The following is a 24,149-nucleotide window of genomic DNA, read 5'->3' on the forward strand; positions in this document are numbered from 1 at the left end:
GGGGTACACACTGTTAAAATGTAACAAATACTGCCTTAGCTGTCATATATAGCCATTTTTGTGTTATGAAAGCTTTGGCTGTGGACAGAAACGAGTCCGTTTTAGGCGGCACATTTAGAGTGAACGCTGCCAAAAGTGAAAAAAAGCGAAAAAGCCCAACGGTTTTGAGGTTTGTGTTTCTGCAACTGTTTTGACATGTGCAACTCATCCAGAGAGGGTGAATAAAGCGAATGAAATTGTTTTGAGCGCTCTAGCGCCGTTAGTTTGTCAGAACAGGAGGTGGTCCATATTAGGAGCCGGTCCATATTAGGAGCCTTTCCTCTACATGGCCGGGTGCTAGAGTGCTGCATGAATGAGTAAGTGCATGTGGAGCTGTATGGCTGGGTGAATTGTGGGTTGCGTACGTCCGAGGGGCACATGTAGCCTGTGTGTCTGAAGTAGTGGGTATGTTGCGTAAGGGTGTGCTGATATTGAACTTCAGTTGTGTTTTGTAAACTATGTCTATGTATCAGTGTATCATGTCTTGCCACACACATGCCAAATTTCCTTGTATTGATGAGGTCAATAAAACTTCTTGTATCTTGTATCTTGTATCTTGTATCTTTTTTTCAAAATTTTCCGGGGGGACATGCCCCCGGACCCCCCGGGCCTAGCAAGCTAGGCGCTTCGCGCCGACGGGTCGGCTCGGCGCTTCGCGCCTTCACACCCATATCTTCACAATATACTTTTGAACCCCCCCCCCATAAAATGAACTGATCCGCCCCTGCACACACACACACCTACACACACACACACACACACACACACACATAGTTTAATGTAATGAAGCTGGATTTAAATATTCGCAATGTTCCAGTGCCTGTGCACGTTGATCCAAGGGAAACAACCCATTTTAGCGCTGATTGCCAAGTGTAAGAAGCAGTAGTTTACCCTTGTTTTGTGACTCGGACTGTGGGCTTTTTTTCAACCGTTCATGTGCACTCAGAGACGGTATCCATGTCCCGACCCCGTGTCACCACAGTGGCACGTAAAAGGTCTCGCTCATTCTGACTTAAATGCAGGTGGCTGATACCACCTAAACACGCATACTGGGTGTTTTATCTAAAGTTGGGGTAACACCCGGGAACATGCCCCTAATGGTTTCACCGTGAGGGCGTAAAACAACAGTTATTATCATCATTGTTTGTCCAACTTTTATAAAAATAAAAAAAACTCGAAAGGGGGTGGGAAACAAACGTCTTAACTCATTCTTAAAATGTGGAATGGTTTTTTTTCCGAAAGAACACAATAAGTTATATTTACTGATAACACCTTCTCGATCAAAAATTTACCGTTATCAGTAGTGAAGTTAATTTCTGTCCCTTTAGTCAGTAGTCATGGTGTTCAGATGGATCTCGGGCAGGCGAAAATATTCGGCACTTGCAAAATTATGCGAAAACCTTCTGAAGTGAGGCATGAAAAAGCGGTGACACTGCAACAATCACTTTTAAGCTGGACACCAGCCCGTCCCCAGCCCCAATGGTTACGTGGAATATTTCGAAGCGGATTTGCAAAAAATGGTGTGTGTGCACGCGTATGCTTTTTTGGAGGGTGGGGTGAAACGGATCAGTTTTGTAGGCTGAGTCTGTAATTTGCTCGGGTCAAGTTGACAAGTCATTTTTGTCCCCTATCTCTCTCTCTCTCTCTCTCTCTCTCTCTCTCTCTCTCTCTCTCTCTCTCTCTCTCTCTCTCTTTCTTGGTTTTAGTTTTTGTTTGTGTTGCACAGGCTCGTTTATTGTTATATAACCCCTAACAGAGCCTCTCTGTTCAGGAAGTGGTGTGGACGCGAGGCCCGACGTAATCCAATCAGTGCTCGGCTCTCATAACGTCATTCGGCAGCGCGCTTTGTTGGAAGATGGCGGCCTCACCTCCTGAAGCAGACGAGATCTTTCAGCCACCAGCTTCTTTGCAGGCTGAGGCTCACGTGAAGAGTTTCAAAGAGTACGAGGAACTGTACCAAGAATCTATCAATGATCCAGAAACATTCTGGAGACGTGTCTACGATGGGTTCTACTGGAAATCTCCGCCGACAGGCCCTTTCCTTGATTACAATTTTGATGTTCGAAAAGGGCCTATCTCAATCAAATGGATGGCAGGGGCACAAACAAATATCTGCTACAATGCACTCGACAGAAACGTGGAGAAAGGATTGGGAAATAAAATCGCTTTTTACTGGTGAGCACGATTTTCATTTTTACTTGCAGATTTTGACATGCAGCAACACAACACAACGTAAGCGATGGACTTCAACTTGCTGCTAATTACACATGCTTCCATTTGAAACTTCGAGGTCTTTATCGGGGATTGACGCCCGACAAAAGCTAATTGAAGCCCGATGAAGACCGAGAAGTTTCAAATGGAAGCATGTTAATGTTATTGTAATTCAATCTGACGACGATCTCTTTCCTGCTTTCATGCGGTTGTAAACAGACAGAATTGGTTCTGTTCTGTTCACACACTACTTTCAGTCCACCTACCTGCAAGGGTGAAGACCCAAGAAATATGTCTCTGTATTCCTATCGTATCACTCTGCTCCTGTTTTGTTTTCTTTCACACACATTTTCACTTCTTTTTTGACGGGTTTCTGGACAGCAAACTCTAAAACAAATTCTTTTCATCACAAAAGCGATCTTTGGAATTGACTGACGTAGTCCGGAAGATTTCATGCATCAACTTACGTCACGTATTCGACGTCATCACTTCGCATACCTTATGGTCTCGGTATTTCGTTGGCCTTCATATTTCCTACTTGTAAAATGACCCTCAAAGCTAACCGAGACTAGTTGAGGTTGTATCAATGCGCCTCGCCAGCAGGTTGTTAATGGATTTTTTAGCGAGTGGTTATCGACAATTAATGACCGGTAATTTTGAATGAGTTGGGGCATTCTGACCAATCACAGGATCTGTTTCATTAAAACGCAAACTTGATTGAATTACAATTTGTAGTAACACACTGACACAGTACTTGCAGTGCGATCACTCTTGAATGACACACTAAAAGTGCAAGTTGCTGTGCTAGGACTTTTGAGTGTAACAACAGTTATGAATTGATTGCTGTGAAAAAAATTTGACTGTACATTACACTTACAGGTTCAGTGTTCAGAATCATGCATACTTTCAGTTTCATTTTTTCATTTTAAATGTGCTGAATAAGTTGCACTTGTACTTTGCAGCATGTTGCATGTTCACACAAACAAGACATCACTATAGGAACAAGTTTTGCTCAGTGCAAACAGCATGTGGCATCAAAATTCAGCAACTTCTAAATTTATAAGCAGAAGACCCAAGAGTCCGATAGTATTGTAATAGTAACTTAGTAAGACTAAGAGGGGAAATTGATTATTTAGGGAGCATGCACTGTTCAGTTTTAGGAGAAAATGCACTTCAGAAAAAGGAAGCCTTAATATTGGTCAGGAGTTGGTTTTAAATTCATGCCTCCATGTCATGTTCTCAACCCATGCATATCTGCTAAAAGGTGAATCAGCTGTTTAACTTTTGGTTTGTTATCAGCTGCCTTGACACGCTATACTTTAACTGTACCGATCTAGCTCGATCAGGTCATACGACTTATGGATGGCCTGATTGTTGCGTGATAAACGCTGATACGTTCTGCTGAATTAGTGCAGCCAGATCTATGCATGCATGCTTACATTTATCATAAATTTAATTTTGAGTATAACTGAGAGAATGCTGCAAAACCTGATGTGACTTTTTTCTTCTTCTCATTCCTTTATGCATTTTTTTTAATCTACTTTTATTACATGATTTTCATTTTTTTTACCCATAACTCAGTTAATGGTGTATAGATTTTTTCTTACATTCAAAGAATCTAACTTAAGAATCTCTGACTCTCTCTCTCTCTTACCCCTTTCTCTCAATCTCACCCCTCTCAGTCTCTCTGTATACCCTCTCTCTTTCTCAAGTGTCTCTAGTGTATTGTCAATACTATTGATACTAATTGTGGCTTTTTTCACATGCATGCTTGGACTGAGAGTAAGATCTTTAATTTAACTTTAACTTAAACTTGTTAACATTTAAGGCATGCTATAACTTAAACTAGTTAACATTTAAGGCATGCTACGTTAGTTTTCAATGTCTGCAACTTGTAATGTAGGTGTAACTTTAAAACATGCAGGCATGTCACATGTATACAAGTTTCTTTTATGAAGAGAATATTACTGTTAGACAAGAAAAAAAAAATTGGTCCTTTCATTGTTTCAATTCCCCTCAAAATGTAATAATTGAGCTTTCTTTTTGTTTTAAAACTGCAAAAAATCTGAGAAAACATGGTCTTCGTCTTACAAAGGGTTACATCTTAAATGAGAGGGTCTTAAAGGCGGGGATTCTAATTTCTATTGACTACATGTACTGTCAACTGCAGTAAGCTCAGCAACTGTTCATTGTTAATGCTAACATATTTTTGCAGGGAAGGCAACTACCCCTCGGACCAGGGGAAAATCACCTACTCTGAGCTACTGGAAGAAGTGTGCAGGTTTGCCAACGTCCTGAAGAGCTTAGGTTTGTTATCACCTGTCTGAGAAAATGTGCCCCTTGCCTTACACCACATGGCTCCCTTGGCTGTGCGACCCCGTGACACTGCCCTCTCGCTGCCTGTACAAACATTGCAGTTTGCTGGCAGAGTTTTGAGATTTGTGTCTTGCATTTTTTGTTGAAAACAATTTTTTTCTTGAAGGGAGGGGAGAGAAAAGGGAGAGAGAGAGAGAGAATGTGTTTGTTGCATGCATAGAATAGTTTGCAGGTAACAAGTGTGTGTTTTTAAGCTACTGCCTTGTTTTCCAGACACATAATCAAATCCACACACACGCGCACGCACACACACGTACACGTACACACACACACGTACACACACATAACACACACGCACGCACACACACACACACACAATAGCAGTTTTGTTTGAAAACTTTTGCTAAGAAGTAAGATGTTATATTTGTACGTGTACTTTTGGTGTTTTTTCTCTCGTTTTTTTTCTCCTTTTTTAATAGCATTTTTATGTAACTAATTTTCACATTTTTGTTATTGTTTGCTTGTGCAGGCATTGGGGTGGGAGACCGTGTTGCCATCTACATGCCCATGATTGTGGAGCTGAGCATCTCATTGCTGGCCTGTGCTCGCATTGGTGCTATTCATTCTATTGTGGTAGGTGTACACTTTCTTCAAAGGATCTAAAAGCTATGACTTTAATTTTGCTTCAAAATAACTTTTTTGCAGGCAGTTTCACGTGTATTTTGTGAACAATTGTGTATGTGATACATATATGTATATGTATATATAATATATATATATAGAGAGAGAGAGATATTTCTGTCTGTTGTTTTATTGGTTATGGAGAGTTTTTTAATTGAGTAAGCATATTCACTGGCTCTGAATGGTCAGATGTGCCTGTATCATGTTGTATTTATTTTCATTTATCATATGTGTCTTTTTAAAAGGGTCCAGGATGTAAGATGTTCAGAGGCTCAAAGTGGATTGTGTAGATCTATCTGAATACTTACAGTATTTATAAAGGTGGAAGGCAGTAGAGATAAGGGGGGGGGGGGGGGGGGTGCATTTACAGGCAAAGCATTGGACTATTTGCATTATCTAGCTTGCTCTGCAACCTGTATCAAATTTTTTCATTAAATTTATGCTTTGATTCTTTTTTGTTTTGTAGAGGAGAGAAGTCAGATCTGTCCTTCCTTTTATGGTTATTTCTTGTTTACAACTAAGTGTACTTGTGTATTGTGAATTTATTCATCAGTTATGCATATATTTTAACATAGAATTCAGGTTTTAAGCTCACAATTAATATATCCCCGCATCTGTCTGTGTATCTAACCCATAGTTATAGCACCGTCACTAATATAATAATCAGACTTCAAACATTTACTAGGATCACATGCAGGAACAACAGTAGACATGGTAAACATGGTTCACATTCTATTTGCTTTGCAGTTGCACATAGCAAGTACCTATAGATTAATTCATGCAAAAGTTTGCTTTGGGGCTTCTAGGCGTTAGGACGTTGCTTTTTTGACTCACATGCGAAGCAAAAGTGAGTCTATGTACTCACCCGAGTCGTCCGTCCGTCCGGACGTCCGTCCGGAAAACTTTAACGTTGGATATTTCTTGGACACTATTCAGTCTATCAGTACCAAATTTGGCAAGATGGTGTATGATGACAAGGCCCCAAAAAGCATACATAGCATCTTGACCTTGCTTCAAGGTCAAGGTCGCAGGGGCCATAAATGTTGTCTAAAAAACAGCTATTTTTCACATTTTTCCCATTTTCTCTGAAGTTTTTGAGATTCAATACCTCACCTATATATGATATATAGGGCAAAGTAAGCCCCATCTTTTGATACCAGTTTGGTTTACCTTGCTTCAAGGTCAAGGTCACAGGAGCTCTTCAAAGTTGGATTGTATACATATTTTGAAGTGACCTTGACCCTGAACTATGGAAGATAACTGTTTCAAACTTAAAAATTATGTGGGGCACATGTTATGCTTTCATCGTGAGACACATTTGGTCACATATGATCAAGGTCAAGGTCACTTTGACCCTTATGAAATGTGACCAAAATAAGGTAGTGAACCACAAAAAGTGACCATATCTCATGGTAGAAAGAGCCAATAAGCACCATTGTACTTCCTATGTCTTGAATTAACAGCTTTGTGTTGCATGACCTTGGCCTTGGGTCAAGGTCACATGTATTTTGGTAAGAAAAATGTGTAAAGCAGTTCTTAGTGTATGATGTCATTGCTAGGTTTAGTTAAGGTCAAGGTCAAGGTCAAGCATGTGAGTCATATGGGCTTTGCCCTTCTTGTTTTTTAATGCTGAGCCTTTTGAAAACTGTCTGCAATTTTCGATTCACAGATAGCTTCCAGATTTAGTACAGAAGAAGAAAAAAGAGGTGCTTGTTGAAAAAAAAATGTAGTGTGCAGATAACGATTCTAGTCAACACTATTTTCTGTAGGGCCACTGCTGTTTGTCTGCTCAGATTCAGATGTGTGTGTCGAAGGGATATTGGCTAATGGTTAGACTAGTTAGAGCTTCATTTTGCAGTGTCTCTCTTCTGTCTGTTCCCCAATTGGTTCCTGCTCAGCGAAAGAAGAAAAATTGATGAATTTTCTCCATATAAACTTTTCTTTAAGTTGACGAAACTTTAACGTGCAAACTTGTCACTGTTCGTGCTTGTCCCACTTTTGTAAGGACAAGATGTACAAAGTGCAGGGATGTTGCCACAAATTCATACCTGTAGGACAAATGTCCTGAGCACTTCGGCATCAATAGGACATTTGACTGCTTTCAGACATATTAATAGAACATTATATAATTTTGTGCAAAACACAAAATCATGATCACACACACACATATCAATATATACACTAATAGTGTGTGCGTATATTGTTTTATTACTTTGGTTTCAAACAGGACACACCCACAAAAGAAACAAACTAAACTAAAAAGCAACCAAAAACTTCAGCACCCTTACTTTGATTGGCACACAAACTGCATGATTTCCTGACAGAGCTTTTTCTTGACAGATTCGACAAAACACAAAGTTTGCCTACATAGATGGTCTCTTTGCTGGCAAATTCTAACCAACTACAGCAGACTTCCACTAACTCGCGGTCTTTGGGGTCCAAAGAGTTTTGATTGCGATATATCCGATTCGCGATGCAGTTTGGGGTCCTATTAAAGGGAAGAAACCGCGTTCTCTTCTGAGTCAGAGAAAAACGCGGTTATTTCCCTTGCTGGTCACAAAAAAAGCCTGTGAGCGTCACGTTGGCGTGTGTGCGTTTGCCAAGTGAGTGCGTGTGTGTATGTGCGTGCGTGTGTGCGCATGCGCACGCACGCCTGGCATGTGGTTGTGCTACAATGTTCATGTGTATGTGTTACTGCGTTTCTCGCAAGTGTGACGCTTCTGTTGGCAACTAAGTTCTCTAAAGATTAACTGCGATGACACGTTTTCTTTTATCAGCAGATGACGATTTCTTTTCTTTTTTCTCCGACTCATACGTCGTCACAAACTTACTAGTTAATCAGACACAGACAGACACAGATGTACACTGTACGCGTATAGCGACTCACTGCTGCACACACACACACTAACTGACAATGAACAGAACGCAAGCCATGGTGAATTACCACATTATTTTATTTCGTTTGGAAACGCGCACTTGTTACTTTATCAACACGCACGCACGCAAGCTATAACGCAAGAAGCTGAAGCACTTCATGGCGCCTGTAGAAAATCCGGGGCGTCTAGCTGAGATCGCGATTAGCGGGACTCGAGTGTTAAATTGCATGCCTGACTAGATTGCAGAAGACTGAAGCGCAGTTTAAGCACTTGATTGGCGCCTGTGGCCACCCGGACCGTCTAGCAGAGATCGCAATTAGCTGGACTCGAGTGTTCAACTGCACGCCTGACTGGCCATACTGACTGGTCAGACACTTAACCTCTATAGGCACGTGGCCTATTTGACGATACTGATTGTGGCATGAAAGTTCTTGACTGAGTGGGGCACGTGCGCGTGAAGGATTTGTTTTTCTTTTGTTCGCAGGTCTCGATCAACCCGTAATGTACACAACCTGAAAACACACACACACACGTAGAACACTATTTGGAGAGGCTGAGGGAGAGAAAGAGAGAGAGAGACTGATAAGATGAAATGACAATTTACTGCATGATGAAAGGCCATCGGACCCAGAGAGAGATAGCGTGGTTATGATAGAAAAATTTTTCATGATCTGTACTATTTTTTGGCCTTTACGTGACTAATTTTGTTTAAAAAAAATGTTTAAAATTTTTTTTTAAATCGCGATTTAGTGGACCGCGAGTTAGTGGAAGTCTGCTGTAGTACTAAACATGGTCAGCCATGAATAGTTAACCTTATTAAAAGACCGTTTGTGTGAATATCCTGCTGTACTGACACAGGGCCGGACTAGGTAAGTACTGGGGGGGGGGGGGGGGGGGGGGGGGGGGTTACAAATGGGGGTCCAGGGGGGCGAAGCCCCTTGGTGGGGGTTGCAAGGGGGCTTTGCCCCCTTGAAGCTGAACGTTTTTTGATGTTTTTGGAGGGAAAGGAAGCCTCTCCTTGAACGAAAAAGGTAAATTCAACAGCAAGCTGTATAGGCAATGAAGAAGAATTGATCCAGATGCAACCCCCTCCCCCCCACAAAAAAAAAAAAGCGTTTGGGAGGTACAGGCTTAAGCCAGGGGGTTTGCGCAACGCCTGTAACCCCCCCCCCCCCCCCCCCCTAGTCCGGCCCTGCGACACTATCTACAAGTGATGAAACTTTACTTGTGATTGTAGAGGTTTCGATCAGCTGTGACACTGTCATTGGCATTGTCATTTTCCAGAATGATGCTAGCCGTGTTTTCCCATGTTCTTAGCCCTAATGTAGTACAAGATGCTGTTGAAACGCCAAACGTGTTCAGCTTTTGCTGTTCTTGGGCAGGCTTTCGTTTTTTTCGGTGGCATAATTCAGTGCCGTGCGCTTCATCTCTAACCAAAAGCAAATTAAAGCGAGCCTTGGTCAGTTGGAGTTGTCTCCCGTACTTCTAACTTTAGTGTGCTATAGACGGGTGTATGCAAATGGCTCATACCGCAAATGGTTCAAAAAACGTAAGATATGCGCTGCACAACTTCAGTGCATCTGTACGCGAGAGCGCTCGGTCGCTTTTTAAAGATTTCTGTCATGAAAGGACAATATCAAATAACGCGCTGTCCGAAGGAATTGAGTTCTTATCGGACAATGACCGCGCTCATTTGAAAACGATAGGACATGTGACCGCCATGCGGCTATGTGAATCAGACATTTGAGCCTTTTAATCGGTCTATGTCCGATGTCCGACGCCTAACGACATCCCTGAAAGTGACATAAAAAATCAGTGCACTTCTGCTGAAAGTAAGAATAGGTCTAGTAGTAAGTCGTATCGATTCATATTATATATATATGCAAAACTATAGTACGGCTATCAGCATCTGATGCTGAAGAAAATGATAAATGACGTGGGCACAGAGCTTCTGAGGTGTCACATACTAATGTAGGAAGCATAAAATAGTGAGCTGGTGCACCAATGGCAAACCCAACCCCCAAAAGTCTGTACCTTATGCAATTGTACGAAATAAGGATACACTTTCATCAGGCGGGTAGATCGGTTTCACTTGAATGATGCCCTGGATATGTTAACAGTGACATACGGACTAAGTAAGATGGGAGCTCTTCCGTGTTGTGGATCTTTTTCCTCCCCATCAGCAGATGTGCGTTAACATACTGACTCGCTTGCTATTTCTTTGCTTTATTTTCTCCCTTCTTCTACTGCCCAGTTTGCAGGCTTTTCAGACACGTCTCTGGCAGAGCGTCTTGTGGGGGCTCAAGCCAAAGTTTTAGTGACTGCAGGTGTGATTCATAGTAGTAACTGTGCGGTCATTATTATCAGCTTTCTTACAGAACATGCATGTTTTCGCAAATTGTATACCCTCTTTATTAATGTTGTAGATTTGACTATTATTTTTGTAAAGATTTTAGTCAAGCAGTATGTAAGAAATGTTAAGTCCTTTGTACTGGAAACTTGCATTCTCCCAGTAAGGTAATACATTGTACTACGCTGCAAGCCCCTGGAGCAAATTTTTGATTAGTGCTTTTGTGAACAAGAAACAATTGACAAGTGGCTCTATCCCATCTCCCCCCTTTCCCCGTCGCGATATAACCTTCGTGGTTGAAAACGACGTTAAACACCAAATAAAGAAAGAAAAATTTGACTATTTTTAACAACCCCTTTCAGTGTTACTGTTAGGGATGTGCTAGACTTGTGCATGTTGTATGATGGAGATGTAGTTGGCAAGAGAGCAAATATCATCCAGGGACACAGGAATCAGTTATTTGTATTGTCTAAGAAGTGGGTGAAAGGGTCGGAATGGTTGGAATGTTCTGTTGGTGGGTGGAATGTCTACTGCAAGTTAGCGGTGCATGAACTGCTGCTGTTGGTGATAGCTCACAGCCTTGTACAATAATGTTAGCACAGTAGTACCTGCAATGTGAGGCCCCTCCAACGAAAGGACACCCCATAGAAAGTGGACACCTTATGTTGCACCACTGTCTATTATCTCAACTGAAAAATATATACATATATATAGCTATTCTGATGGACACGTGGGGGAATTCGGGGGCTGTGATTGGATGGTCTCTTCCGATCATCAAAGCATAAATTAATGCTACGGAAGTCTGCCATTTTTGCCAATATCCAAAAGCATATTGGCAATAACAAAGACACATGGTTCCGGTTTACCCATCTGTACCACACGAGTGTTTCAATCGACAACAGCATACACTGACAACTTGAAATTCTTCTCGGGAATGTTTTTCAGCTTTACAAATGTCGATAGCATACCCTTTTCTGCTAACTTCCCGATGAAACAGGACTAAACCAATTATTTTCTGTCCCTAAACACCACAAAATGCCCAAAGTCGAAAGATGTAGTACAAACAGGGGAGTAAAACGGAACAGCCGTTTTTGTGTGCCTGTGTGAGCTCAGTTGCCGACTAACACAAACTTTCGCATTCGGCTTTTCTTATCTCGTAACTCCACACTAAATACCCCACTTCCCCTCTGAAGTATTGATGTACAACCCATGGCACTAACATTCATGTAGTCGTTTATAACTGAGGTTGAAAAATTCGCTTCATGACGAGACAAGTATAAATGCCATTCACCCAAACTGAAAACTTCTCTGCCGTCTGCTCGCGTTGTACGGATTAGCTGTTCTCTTCTCCTCCCCTTGTTGCATCCTAGTTCTTCAGTTGTTTCTTGTTTTCCGTTGATGTTGTGTTTTGGTCTTCTTCATAAGTAGTCTTGTTCAAATTTAAAAAAACTCAAACTTCTTTTTGTTGTATACGCATGAACTAATAAAAAGCTGTTTAACAGCTGTGTTGTCAAATCGAGTTTTTTTCCAAAATCAGTGTGGTGCCTGCGCAAACCTAATGCGCATAAAAAAAACAGCGTCTGCTATCAAAACCTGAGATCAACGCATCGACGCAAAAACTGTCATTTTGTAAGTTTGGAACAACAAATCAAGGTCAGAACAGCTATATAATCGCTATTGTATTTTCAGCGTAGCAATAGGGTCCGATATTTAGTGTCGAACAAGTATAATGCGACTCGTCTTCGACTCGTCGGCATTATACTTGTCTCGTCTAAATATCGGACCCAATTGCTACGCTGAAAACACAATAGCTGTTAATGTTACAGTAAATTCTCGAAACTAGGAAATTTGCGAAATCCCTGAACATTTCAGTAAATTTGTGAATTTCCTGTTTCACTCAGGGATTTCACAAATTTCCTAAAAATTCTAGGAAATTTGCAAAATTCCTGAAATGAGCATGCCATTTTTTCGCAATTCTTAAAAAAAAAAAAAAATAAAAATAAAAAGTTCGTTTTCTTTATTTTACATATTGATTCTGATAGATTTACTGTTAGAAGAAAAAGAAGAAAAAAAGTTTACTGTAACATATACATACCTCTCACTAAAGGCCAACTGCATGCAATAGGCTTGTCCTAAGGGTGTCCTTTCATTGCAGGTACTATTGTATATCACTGTAACATGGGATGCACGTATATTGGATTGGCGTACAGCTCTTCTTCCAGATACATGTGGAACATTTTAAATGTATAGTTAATCACTAACTACATCTTCCCTAAATAATTGTTCTTTTATCCATGTCTCTGTAATCATAGCACACAAGGACATCTTATCTAGGATTAGTATTGCTGCCCTAGTTGTATTCATTAACTAAGGGTACCTATCTAGTGTAAACCATCGTTTTAACCAGCACAGATCTGTCAAGGCGTTTGCATGAGATCGACTAACAGATTCTGTTTCTCCTTTTACCCTTGTTAAGTGTTTCTTGTATAGAATATAGTCAATGTTTGTAAAGATTTTAGTCAAGCAGTATGTAAGAAATGTTAAGTCCTTTGTACTGGAAACTTGCATTCTCCCAGTAAGGTCATATATTGTACTACGTTGCAAGCCCCTGGAGCAATTTTTTGATTAGTGCTTTTGTGAATAAGAAACAATTAACAAGTGGCTCTATCCCATCTCGCCCCTTTCCCCGTCGCGATATAACCTTGAACGGTTGAAAACGACGTTAAACACCAAATAAAGAAAGAAAGTCTGCATGAGATAACAGCATCCTTCCACAAGAACGAACACCCAAAAATCAACAGCCCGGCTGCAGTTTTTTATTTTAACAATTTCACATGAATGACACTAGCGTCAGTTTAAATTACTGTTGAACTTGCCGTGGCGACCAACTCTTGATTATTGATAACAAACACCTGCTCATTACGGCCAACAAGGTTCTTTTCTATAAAATTCACCTTTCCATGACGAGAACCTGCCTATAAGGACACCCTGGGCTATAAGGACTGGGTGGCCGAGTGGTAACGCACTTGCGCTCGGAAGCGAGAGGTTGCGAGTTCGACCCTGGGTCAGGGCGTTAGCAATTTTCTCCCCCCTTTCCTAACCTAGGTGGTGGGTTCAAGTGCTAGTCTTTCAGATGAGACGAAAAACCGAGGTCTCTTCATGTACACTACATTGGGGTGTGCACGTTAAAGATCCCACGATTGACAAAAGGGTCTTGCCTGGCAAAATTGTATAGGCATAGATTAAAAATGTCCACCAAAATACCCGTGTGACTTGGAATAATAGGCCGTGAAAAGTAGGATATGCGCCGAAATGGCTGCGATCTGCTGGTCGATGTGAATGCGTGATGTATTGTGTAAAAAATTCCATCTCACACGGCATACATAGATCCCTGCGCCTTGAGTCCGAGTCTGGAGATACGCGCTCAATATGTATAAGTTACAGCTCCGTCCATCCATGGTATCGCCTGATATTTTGTCGAGACTGGGTCAATGAATATGATGACGTCACTCGAGGCTCTGCCGAGAGTGACGTCATTATATTCTTTCACCCCGTCGAGACAAAATATCAGGCGATACCATGGATGGACGGAGCTGTAACGTATATATGGCATGACCAAAGTAAAGAGAATTTGTCATGGGATGTGGAAACAAATCATTGGAAATTCACCATGGGCAATCAACCCAAGCCTAGAAGTTGTAGAACTATATTTTGTTTCAGTCTTGGCAAGGCCAGTTTTGTCCAGTTCCGGAAAAGACATCATGAATTCATTCACCCTGCCGAGACGAAAAAAACAATTCCATGGATGAAAACGTATAAGCTTATATCCCGTGACGCATCAAAGCTAAATTTTGTTTTGACATGTCTTCACCACGTACAGATAACTTATAACGACATAATCGCCTTCACAAGACAGGAAAAACGCACACTTTGTTTTTCGTCTGCTACAAATCTAGTCTTGTTGGTTGACGGAGAGAATAAAGCTTCAACCGTACCTTCATCAACAGGAATAAATGCTCAATCCGCTGTCAGTTCGCAACTGAACCTTGTTTTTTTTCTTTAACTTTTTGGTTAACATTGAAACGGCAATCCAAAAGAGTGTTTCAGCTGTTTCAAGACACAGGCTTAGCTCCTTCTTTTGAGTTGCTTTTCAGTCTAAAATGACACCGGAAGCGAACAAATTGTCGGGTATACTGTCGTCACAAAAAGACGTCATGACAAAGTTACACGCAAAGCGAAATAGACTTTGACGTTATTTACTTTTGTTCGGAATTTTCCGTCTGTTCCTAGCTTGTCAGTGAAGATTTCACGTGAGTAAGCTTACTCTTTGCAGCTGTGAAATAATCAGTCTTGTGTCTCGGTCGTGTCGGTACAGAGTTTGCTTCTGCAATCATTGTGTTCGTGTTGATGACGGCTTCATAAGATTTCCATTTTCTTGTTTCTGCGGCTGCGCAAGTTATTTTGCCTAGATCATGGCCGAACTTTAGGCCTACGGAGAAATATCGCTGGATATTTTCTCCCTAGATTAACAGAGACAAAGAAGGGAAGTCATGCTGTATGTACAAGTTACAGCTCCGTCCATCCATGGTATCGCCTGATATTTTGTCGAGACTGGGTCAATGAATATGATGACGTCACTCGAGGCTCTGCCGAGAGTGACGTCATTATATTCTTTCACCCCGTCGAGACAAAATATCACGCGATACCATGGATGGACGGAGCTGTAACGTATATGGCATGACCAAAGTAAAGAGAATTTGTCATGGGATGCGGAAACAAATCATTGGAAATTCACCATGGGCAATCAACCGCAAGCCTAGAAGTTGTAGAACTATATTTTGTTTCAGTCTTGGCAAGGCCAGTTTTGTCCAGTTCCGGAAAAGACATGAATTCATTCACCCTGCCGAGACAAAAAAAAAACAATTCCATGGATGAAAACGTATAAGCTTATTATCCCGTGACGCATCAAAGCTAAATTTTGTTTTGAAATGTCATTACAACGTACAGATAACTTATAACGACATAATCGCCTTCACAAGACAGAAAAAACGCACACTTTGTTTTTCGTCTGCTACAAATCTAGTCTTGTTGGTTGACGGAGAGAATAAACTAGCTTCAATCGTACCTTCATCAACAGGAATAAATGCTCAATCCGCTGTCAGTTCGCAACTGAACCTTGTTTTTTTCTTTAACTTTTTGGTTAACATTGAAACGGCAATCCAAAAGAGTGTTTCAGCTGTTTCAAGACACAGGCTTAGCTCCTTCTTTTGAGTTGCTTTTCAGTATAAAATGACACCGGAAGCGAACAAATTGTCGCGTATACTGTCGTCACAAAAAGACGTCATGACAAAGTTACACGCAAAGCGAAAGAGACTTTGACGTCATTTACTTTTGTTTGGAATTTTCCGTCTGTTCCTAGCTTGTCAGTGAAGACCTGACGTGAGTAAGCTTACCCTTTGCAGCTGTGAAATAATCAGTCTTGTGTCTCGGTCGTGTAGGTACAGAGTTTGCTTCTGCATTCATTGTGTTCGTGTTGATGACGGCTTCATAAGATTTCCATGTTCTTGTTTCTGCGGCTGCGCAAGTTATTTTGCCTAGGTCATGGCCGAACTTTAGGCCTACGGAGAAATATCGCTGGATATTTTCTCCCTAGATTAACAGAGACAAAGAAGGGAAGTCATGCTGTATGACTTCATATAACCCTTTGGGTGGTCGTCATAGACAGGTTCAACTGTATTCACAAAATCAATTCAGCAAAAAATCCCGACTCTACAACTGCAGGAAGGCTGTTGATTTCTGAGGAAGGGTGCTTCTATCCTATGTAAAATCCTGGACATATCTGTGATGGTTTACACAATCATTCACACCTGCATGGGAAGGATGGTGATTTGTTCCTTTAATTTGAAATTCCCTATGTTGTTTAAACTCTCCCCTTATTCTTTCTGATTTTGCAGAAAAGATGGGCTCAGACTGCTCCAATAGCCTGGCATTGCATGTTCATAGTTTATGGCTGTCAAATTAATTGTTACATATTTACGTTGAACATTTTTGTGTATGGTTATGTTTCTAGTTTGCTGGATATTCCTCGGAGTCGCTGGCAGACCGAATACTAGATGCGGAATGTTGTGCTATTGTTACGACAGGTTACTGCAAGCTTTCTGTGGTTTTGGATTCTCTCTCTTTGCACGTTACTGCCTCGCTTCTTTGGTGTGTGTACAGTGGAACCCCCTTTTAAGACCTTATTTTCTCAGATTTTCTGTTCATAACTTCTGTAAATTTACCTCCATTTTAATACTCCCTCCTTTTTAAGACCTGATTTTCCCAGATCTTTGGAGGGCGTAAAAAGGGGATTCCGCTGTATCAGGACTTGATCGTCCAATGTTATGCTCCCTCTCACATTTGCTTTTCCTCATTTTCCCCTGACAGCATGTTTCTCTGCTTCTGGTGTTTGTTCTCTCTCTCTCTCTCTCTCTCTCTCTCTCTCTCTCTCTCTCTCTCTCTCTCTCTCTCTCTCTCTCTCTCTCTCTCTCTCTCTCTCTCTCTCTCTCTCTCTCTCTCTCTCTCTCTCTCTCTCTCTCTCTCTCTCTCTAATAATAAAAATAATCTGTCTTGGTCAAAACATTTAGATACACTTTGTAAAAATACTTCTAAAAAAAAATGTATCAGTTATCAAAAATTAAACACTTTCTAGACCTACGCACACGGAAACTATATATTCAGACATATATTCAATCAACTATTGATTATGCGTCCACAGTGTGGGACTCTGCACAAACACTTTGAAACACTTGTGCTCTTTACATAGACGAGCTGTTAAATTAATTCTTTTAAAAAATGCATCTCTCTCTACGTCTGATTATAAAAAATTACAGATTCTTCCTATCAAATCAAGATTTACCCATAACAAAGGTGCAATGATGCATAGAATTATGTCAGGGAATGCACCAACATTCATTGCCTCAAATTTCAAACTGAATAATTCAATAAAACTAAACAAATTAATTACCCCAACCCCTAGAATTGACCTTTACAAATCAAGTCTTTCTTATTCTGGCGCCTTATTGTGGAACTCCATTCCTGATTTAATTAAAATGCAATTCAGTGAAACTTCCTTCAAAGAAATGTACATGTTGTTTCTCTTGGAAACAAGTAAATAATTATGTGATAATATTACATCATTGCTTGATATTCATAATGCATTTTGAAATGTCTTTAATTTTTTGACATGTTAATTATATAAATTGTTTTGTAATTAACTTAACTTCTATTTCTTCTTGTTATTAATCGAGTTACGAGGGCCGGACGAAAAAAAGCATGTATACTTTGCTTATTCTGTTACCCTCGATAAATAAATAAAATTCAAAGTTCAAAAGTTCTCTCTTCCCCCCCCCCCCCTCCCATCTCCCCTTCTCTACCATTTTTGAGTCACTTGAGAAAAAGTGACTATGTAATCGGTCAGTGTTAGTCTGTCCGGCCGGCCGGCCGTCCGTAGACACCACCTTAACGTTGGACTTTTCTCGGAAACTATCAAAGCGATCGGGCTCATATTTTGTTTAGTCGTGACCTCCAATGACCTCTACACTTTAACGATGGTTTCGTTGACCTTTGACCTTTTTCAAGGTCACAGGTCAGCGTCAAAGGAAAAATTAGACATTTTATATCTTTGACAAAGTTCATCGGATGTGATTGAAACTTTGTAGGATTATTCTTTACATCAAAGTATTTACATCTGTAGCCTTTTACGAACGTTATCAGAAAAACAAGGGAGATAACTAGCCTTTTCTGTTCGGCAACACACAACTTAACGTTGGGCTTTTCTCGGAAACTATAAAAGTGACCGGGCTCAAATTTTATGTGAACGTGACTCCCAGTGACCTCTACACTTTGACGTCTGCTTTGGTGACCTTTGACCTTTTTCAAGGTCACAGGTATGTCTTGAAGGAAAAAAATTGAAATATCATATCTCTGAAACTATTCATCGGATTTGATTCAAACTTTATAGGATTATTCTTTACATCAAATTATTTACATCTGTATTGTGTTGTGAATAGCAATTTCTTCCTGTCCATCTGATGCCTCATATAATATTCAGAACTGCGAAAGTGACTCGATCGAGCGTTTGCTCTTCTTGTTTCTTTCTAACTCACTCTTTTTATTCTCTCTCCCGTCCTGTCTCTTTTTCTGGTGTGTGCTTTTTACATTTTGTCAAGTTTTGACTAAATGTTTTAACATAGAGGGGGAATCAAGATGAGGGTCGTGGTGTATGTGTGTGTCATAGACCAAATAGCCTGGACCGCCAACTCGTCACATGACCCTTCGAGGTTACGACGCTCGACTTTCACAGGGGCGCTTAGCGTCCGGTTTGAAAGACAGTGAAAAGAAAGCACGCTCCAGTTATTTGTGACAATGGGAGGTGACAATGAACTGGATTTTCCAAAACTCCAAACTAAACTTAACAAAACTCATCGAAAAACATGTTCCATATGCACTTTAGCTGAGTTTATTTTAGCATTTTCAGAACTTACCTCGGCAACTTCGTCCATGTTTACAATCGACACCGGATATGACATCCCCCTGATTTCTGAAAGGCCAAGAAGTTGCGCTGAGAAGGATAGCACGCTTTTCTGTACCTCTCTTCGTTCCTAAATGCGAGGGGCCGCTACCTCGTAATAGAGAGAAAGAGCGGAGAGAGAGCTAGTTGGCGGTCCAGGATAAATGGTCTATGGTGTGTGTGTGTGTGTGTGTGTGTCTGTGCGTGTGTGTGTGTAGAGCGATTCAGACTAAACTACTGGACCGATCTTTATGAAATTTTACATGAGAGTTCCTGGGTATGAAATCCCCAGATGTTTTTTTCATTTTTTCGATAAATGTCTTTTATGACGTCATAACCGGCTTTTTGTAAAAGTTGAGGCGGCACTGTCACACCTTCATTTTTCAATCAAATTGATTGAAATTTTGGCCAAGCAATCTTCGACGAAGGCCGGACTTCGGTATTGCATTTCAGCATGGAGGCTTAAAAATTAATTAATGACTTTTGGTCATTAAAAATCTGAAAATTGTAATTAAAATTATTTTTTTTATAAAACGATCCAAAATTACTTTTATTTTATTCTTCATCATGTTCTGATTCCAAAAACATATAAATATGTTATATTCGGATTAAAAACAAGCTCTGAAAATTAAAAATATAAAAATTATGATTAAAATTAAATTTCCGAAATTGTTTAAAAAAAAAATTCATCTTATTCCTTGTCGGTTCCTGATTCCAAAAACACATAGATATGATATGTTTGGATTAAAAACACGCTCAGAAAGTTAAAACGAAGAGAGGTACAGTAAAGCATGCTATGCAGCACAGCGCAACCGCTACCGCGCTGAACAGGCTCGTCACTTTCACTGCCTTTTGCACTAGCGGCGGACTACGGTCATTGTGAAAAAATGCAGTGCGTTCAGTTTCATTCTGTGAGTTCCACAGCTTGACTAAATGTAGTAATTTCGTCTTACGCGACTTGTTATTATTTCTTTTTCGCACATTTTGACACACAAGTCACTTTCTTTCACGAAATTACTTTTTGTTTTTGAGCCTTTTTTTTGTTTGTTTTGTTGTGTTTGTTTAATACTGAACTAAATCATTAACCTGGTCTACTTAACTGTTATTTACTTTTTTTAAATTTTTTTATTTTGATTTGCTAACTCTAACTCATGCTTTTGTGTGTGTAATTTAGGCTCCAAGAATGAAAAAAAGAGTGTTCTAAATACATGTACGATCAAGGTGTCTTGCGGGGGGGGGGGGGGGGGGGGTATAAATCAACAACCTATCAATGTGTAACAGCTCCGTAATATTATGCTTTTTAATTTGCTTCATGTTTGTCTTCACCTTTGGTCCTCTAGTAGACACCCTGGCTTATTTTTCATAATCGTAATCAGTCCCTTAACTCAAAGGCACATTCCTTACCATGTAAACACAGTTCTGTTCACCATATCAGACTTGCTCAGGTTTGTACTTACATTTACAGGTGTATATATAGTGTTTAAGGAGCCATTTTGAGATAGTTTTTCTGGCAAATTGGACCTTTCAAAGTTCAAGGGACAAATAATTAGTGAATAAACAAAACATTCATGAGGAGTCGGATCAACAAAATGTGTGATAAAATGTATGTATAAATATGTATTTCATTACCTAAAATGAACTTACAGAAAACTTGAATCATTAAAAATTTTCACCCTTTTGTTTGTAGAATTAGGTAGAATTTGGCTGGTTGAAAAATCGTGCAAAGATTTAAAATTGTTTGTGTGCACTACATTTGAATACAGTTACTTCTGAATGGTAATGGCATATTTTTATTCTGACTTTCTTTCATGATCTGATTGAAGCTTTGTGTTGGTGTAGATGGGGTGTGGCGAGGGAACAAGCTTCTCAACCTGAAATCCATTGTAGACAAGGCTCTGGACATCTGCAGTGAAAGGTAACAATACTTGCGCTCATATGTTCTATATTGTATATTGGTTATTCTCCAGAGCTGTGTACCGTACTAGGCGCGACTTTTTTCCTCGAGTTTGACCCCTGCGTCTTGTATAACAAGCGCCTAATCCGTGAATGAAATACCAAAAAAATAAAAGAGACCGCCTGAGTACCAGTCAAACAACTTGTGATAATGCATGTTTCAGCTACTAGGTACTACCCTGGCCAAGTTTCCTCTCAAGACATCAAAGAGACCCCCCATAGGTTAAACTCGCTCACTGACCCGGGTGCAGGAAGTGTTTCCTCTCTCAGATCTATGACAGGGGAAACACCTCTCATAGCAAAAACTGGGTCATTGACCCCTGGGAAGAAGGTCAGTGTCTAAACAAGGCAACCCAGCTATCACAATGGACCTGCCTTTGATCTCGCGGCACACACAGAGCACACATATTTCCACTCTGTATTCTTCCTTTGATGTGCGGCTTATTTTCATTCTTCGAAGGTTTGTTACGGGTATACTTTTTTTAATTTTGGTGCCCTATCGGCCCCCTGCGCCCAATGGGTGACTGGATTACAATTTTGTTTAAAAAGATGTAGCGCCTTGTAACCCGGAAAAAATCAGAGTCAACTAGAATGTATTCTCTTTACTTTTTTCAATACTTCTCCAGTTAGATAATGATACAGACATGCAACAAAAATCTTGGTATATATTTTTGTATTTTTTTACGTTTAGTCAAGTTTTGACTAAATGTTTTAACATAGAGGGGGGATCGAGACGAGGGTCGTGGTGTATGGGTGAGTGTGTGTCTGTGTCTGTGTGTGTGTGTGTAGAGCGATTCAGAGTAAACTACTGGACCGATCTTTATGACATTTTTCATGAGAGTTCCTGGGTATGATATCCCCAGACTTTTTTTTCTCACTTTTTCGATAAATGTCTTTGAATTTGATGACGTCATATCCGGCATTTTGTAAAAGTTGAGGCGGCACTGTCACACCCTCATTATTCAATCAAGTTGATCGAAATTTTGGCCAAGCAATCTTCGACGAAGGCCGGACTATGGGATTGCATTTCAGCTTAATTAATGACTGGTCATTAAAAATCTGAAAATTGTAATTAAAATGATTTTTTTATAAAACGATCCAAAATTACGTTTATCGTATTCTTCATCATTTTCTGATTCAAAAAACATAAATATGTTATATTCGGATTAAAAACAAGATCTGAAAATTAAAAATATAAAAATCATGATTAAAATTAAATTTCCGAAATCGATTTAAAAACAATTTCATCTTATTCCTTGTCCGTTCCTGATTCAAAAAACATATAGATATGATATGTTTGGATTAAAAACACATTCAGCGAGTTAAAAAGAATAGAGATATAGAAAAGCGTGCTATCCTCCTCAGCGCAACCGCTACCGCGCTTTTCTGGATTGTTAATTTCACTGCCTTTGCCACGAGCGGTGGACAGACGATGCTTCGAGTGTACGGTCTTGCGGAAAAAATGCAATGCGTTCAGTTTCATTCTGTGAGTTCGACTGAGCTTGACTAAATGTTGTATTTTCGCTTTACACGACTTGTTATTATTGTTATGTTAGTGTTCACATTCATGTCACAACCTTTGGTTTCCTTGTTACAAAGTTGATGTACTTTATAACCCTTGTAATTTACTGAACATAGACAAACAAAATGTGCAAGTATTTCTAATTCTTTATCTGCTGGCCAAGTTCTTATTAATGAAATCAATGTGTATTGTTAAACTGTCCCAGTTAAGTAAGGAAATGTCAACTTCGTAACATGGTTTTCACTTGTACATAGCTCTGGAGAATAACCCATATGGATAACTTCCACATGCTTTGTTAGTTATAAGATTGGTTTGGCTTGATTGGTTCATCTTTTGGTTTGTTTTCCACTCTGTTTCGTTCACACTTTGTGTAAACTAAATCAATGAAGTCGACACGCATTTTATTCTTCACATAATGTTTTATTCAGAGTTTCAAATGCTGAGCTTCCTATTTATTGTGATACCGAGGGTGTGAATTTGCAGCTCGTTTTTGTCTATTGTCAGTTTATTTTTGTTCATTACTCTTCGCAGATATAGTCACTGTAAATTTCCTTTATCACAACTTTAAGAAACTGTTCATATGAACATGCAAAGATTGTAATGTTCATTTAGTTAGTGTGAGTCTTGAAAACTGCAGGCACGCTTTTGCAATACAATAGAATACAACTTTATTATGAGGGTGACATTTATAACAAAGAATCTGTCTTTTGGTTTGTCATGCATAAAAAAGGCACATCGTTAAACATCAGATCACAACAACATATAAAAGGTGAATACTTTCCCAGTCAAAGTAACTTTATCATTTCAAACATGAGAAATGACATTTTTGAGATTTTAAAGTTACCTTGACTTTGACTTGAAAGTTTGACTTTTGAAAGCTGAATAAAAACAGATTAAACATTATTGACTCACATGCGAAGCAAAAGTGAGTCTATGTACTCACCCGAGTCGTCCGGCCGGACGGACGGACGTCCGGCCGGCCGGAAAACTTTAACATTGGATATTTCTTGGACACTATTCAGTCTATCAGTACCAAATTTGGCAAGATGGTGTATGATGACAAGGCCCCAAAAAACATACATAGCATCTTGACCTTGCTTCAAGGTCAAGGTCGCAGGGGCCATAAATATTGTCTAAAAAACAGCTATTTTTCACATTTTTCCCATTTTCTCTGAAGTTTTTGAGATTGAATACCTCACCTATATATGATATATAGGGCAAAGTAAGCCCCATCTTTTGATACCAGTTTGGTTTACCTTGCTTCAAGGTCAAGGTCACAGGAGCTCTTCAAAGTTGGATTGTATACATAGTTTGAAGTGACCTTGACCCTGAACTATGGAAGATAACTGTTTCAAACTTAAAAATTATGTGGGGCACATGTTATGCTTTCATCATGAGACACATTTGGTCACATATGATCAAGGTCAAGGTCACTTTGACCCTTATGAAATGTGACCAAAATAAGGTAGTGAACCACTAAAAGTGACCATATCTCATGGTAGAAAGAGCCAATAAGCACCATTGTACTTCCTATGTCTTGAATTAACAGCTTTGTGTTGCATGACCTTGGATAACCTTGACCTTGGGTCAAGGTCACATGTATTTTGGTAGGAAAAATGTGTAAAGCAGGTCATATAAAGGTCAAGGTCA

At 39.9% G+C, this 24,149-nt stretch overlaps 1 protein-coding gene across 1 annotated transcript in view; it reads left to right on the top strand.

Moving 5' to 3' along the window:
* The first annotated feature begins 1,883 nt into the window (after positions 1-1,883).
* The window catches only part of LOC138966906 (acetyl-coenzyme A synthetase, cytoplasmic-like), a 35,212-nt gene continuing 12,946 nt past the window's right edge, over positions 1,884-24,149 (top strand). Inside the window, exons 1-5 of the mRNA XM_070339296.1 lie at positions 1,884-2,214; positions 4,466-4,557; positions 5,096-5,199; positions 16,544-16,616; positions 20,864-20,939. Coding sequence (XP_070195397.1) covers positions 1,895-2,214; positions 4,466-4,557; positions 5,096-5,199; positions 16,544-16,616; positions 20,864-20,939 — 665 coding nt within the window. The 5' untranslated portion in view covers positions 1,884-1,894. The remainder of the gene's footprint in view (positions 2,215-4,465; positions 4,558-5,095; positions 5,200-16,543; positions 16,617-20,863; positions 20,940-24,149) is intronic.

This window comes from Littorina saxatilis, linkage group LG5, assembly GCF_037325665.1.
Source record: "Littorina saxatilis isolate snail1 linkage group LG5, US_GU_Lsax_2.0, whole genome shotgun sequence".
Lineage (NCBI taxonomy): Eukaryota > Metazoa > Mollusca > Gastropoda > Littorinimorpha > Littorinidae > Littorina > Littorina saxatilis.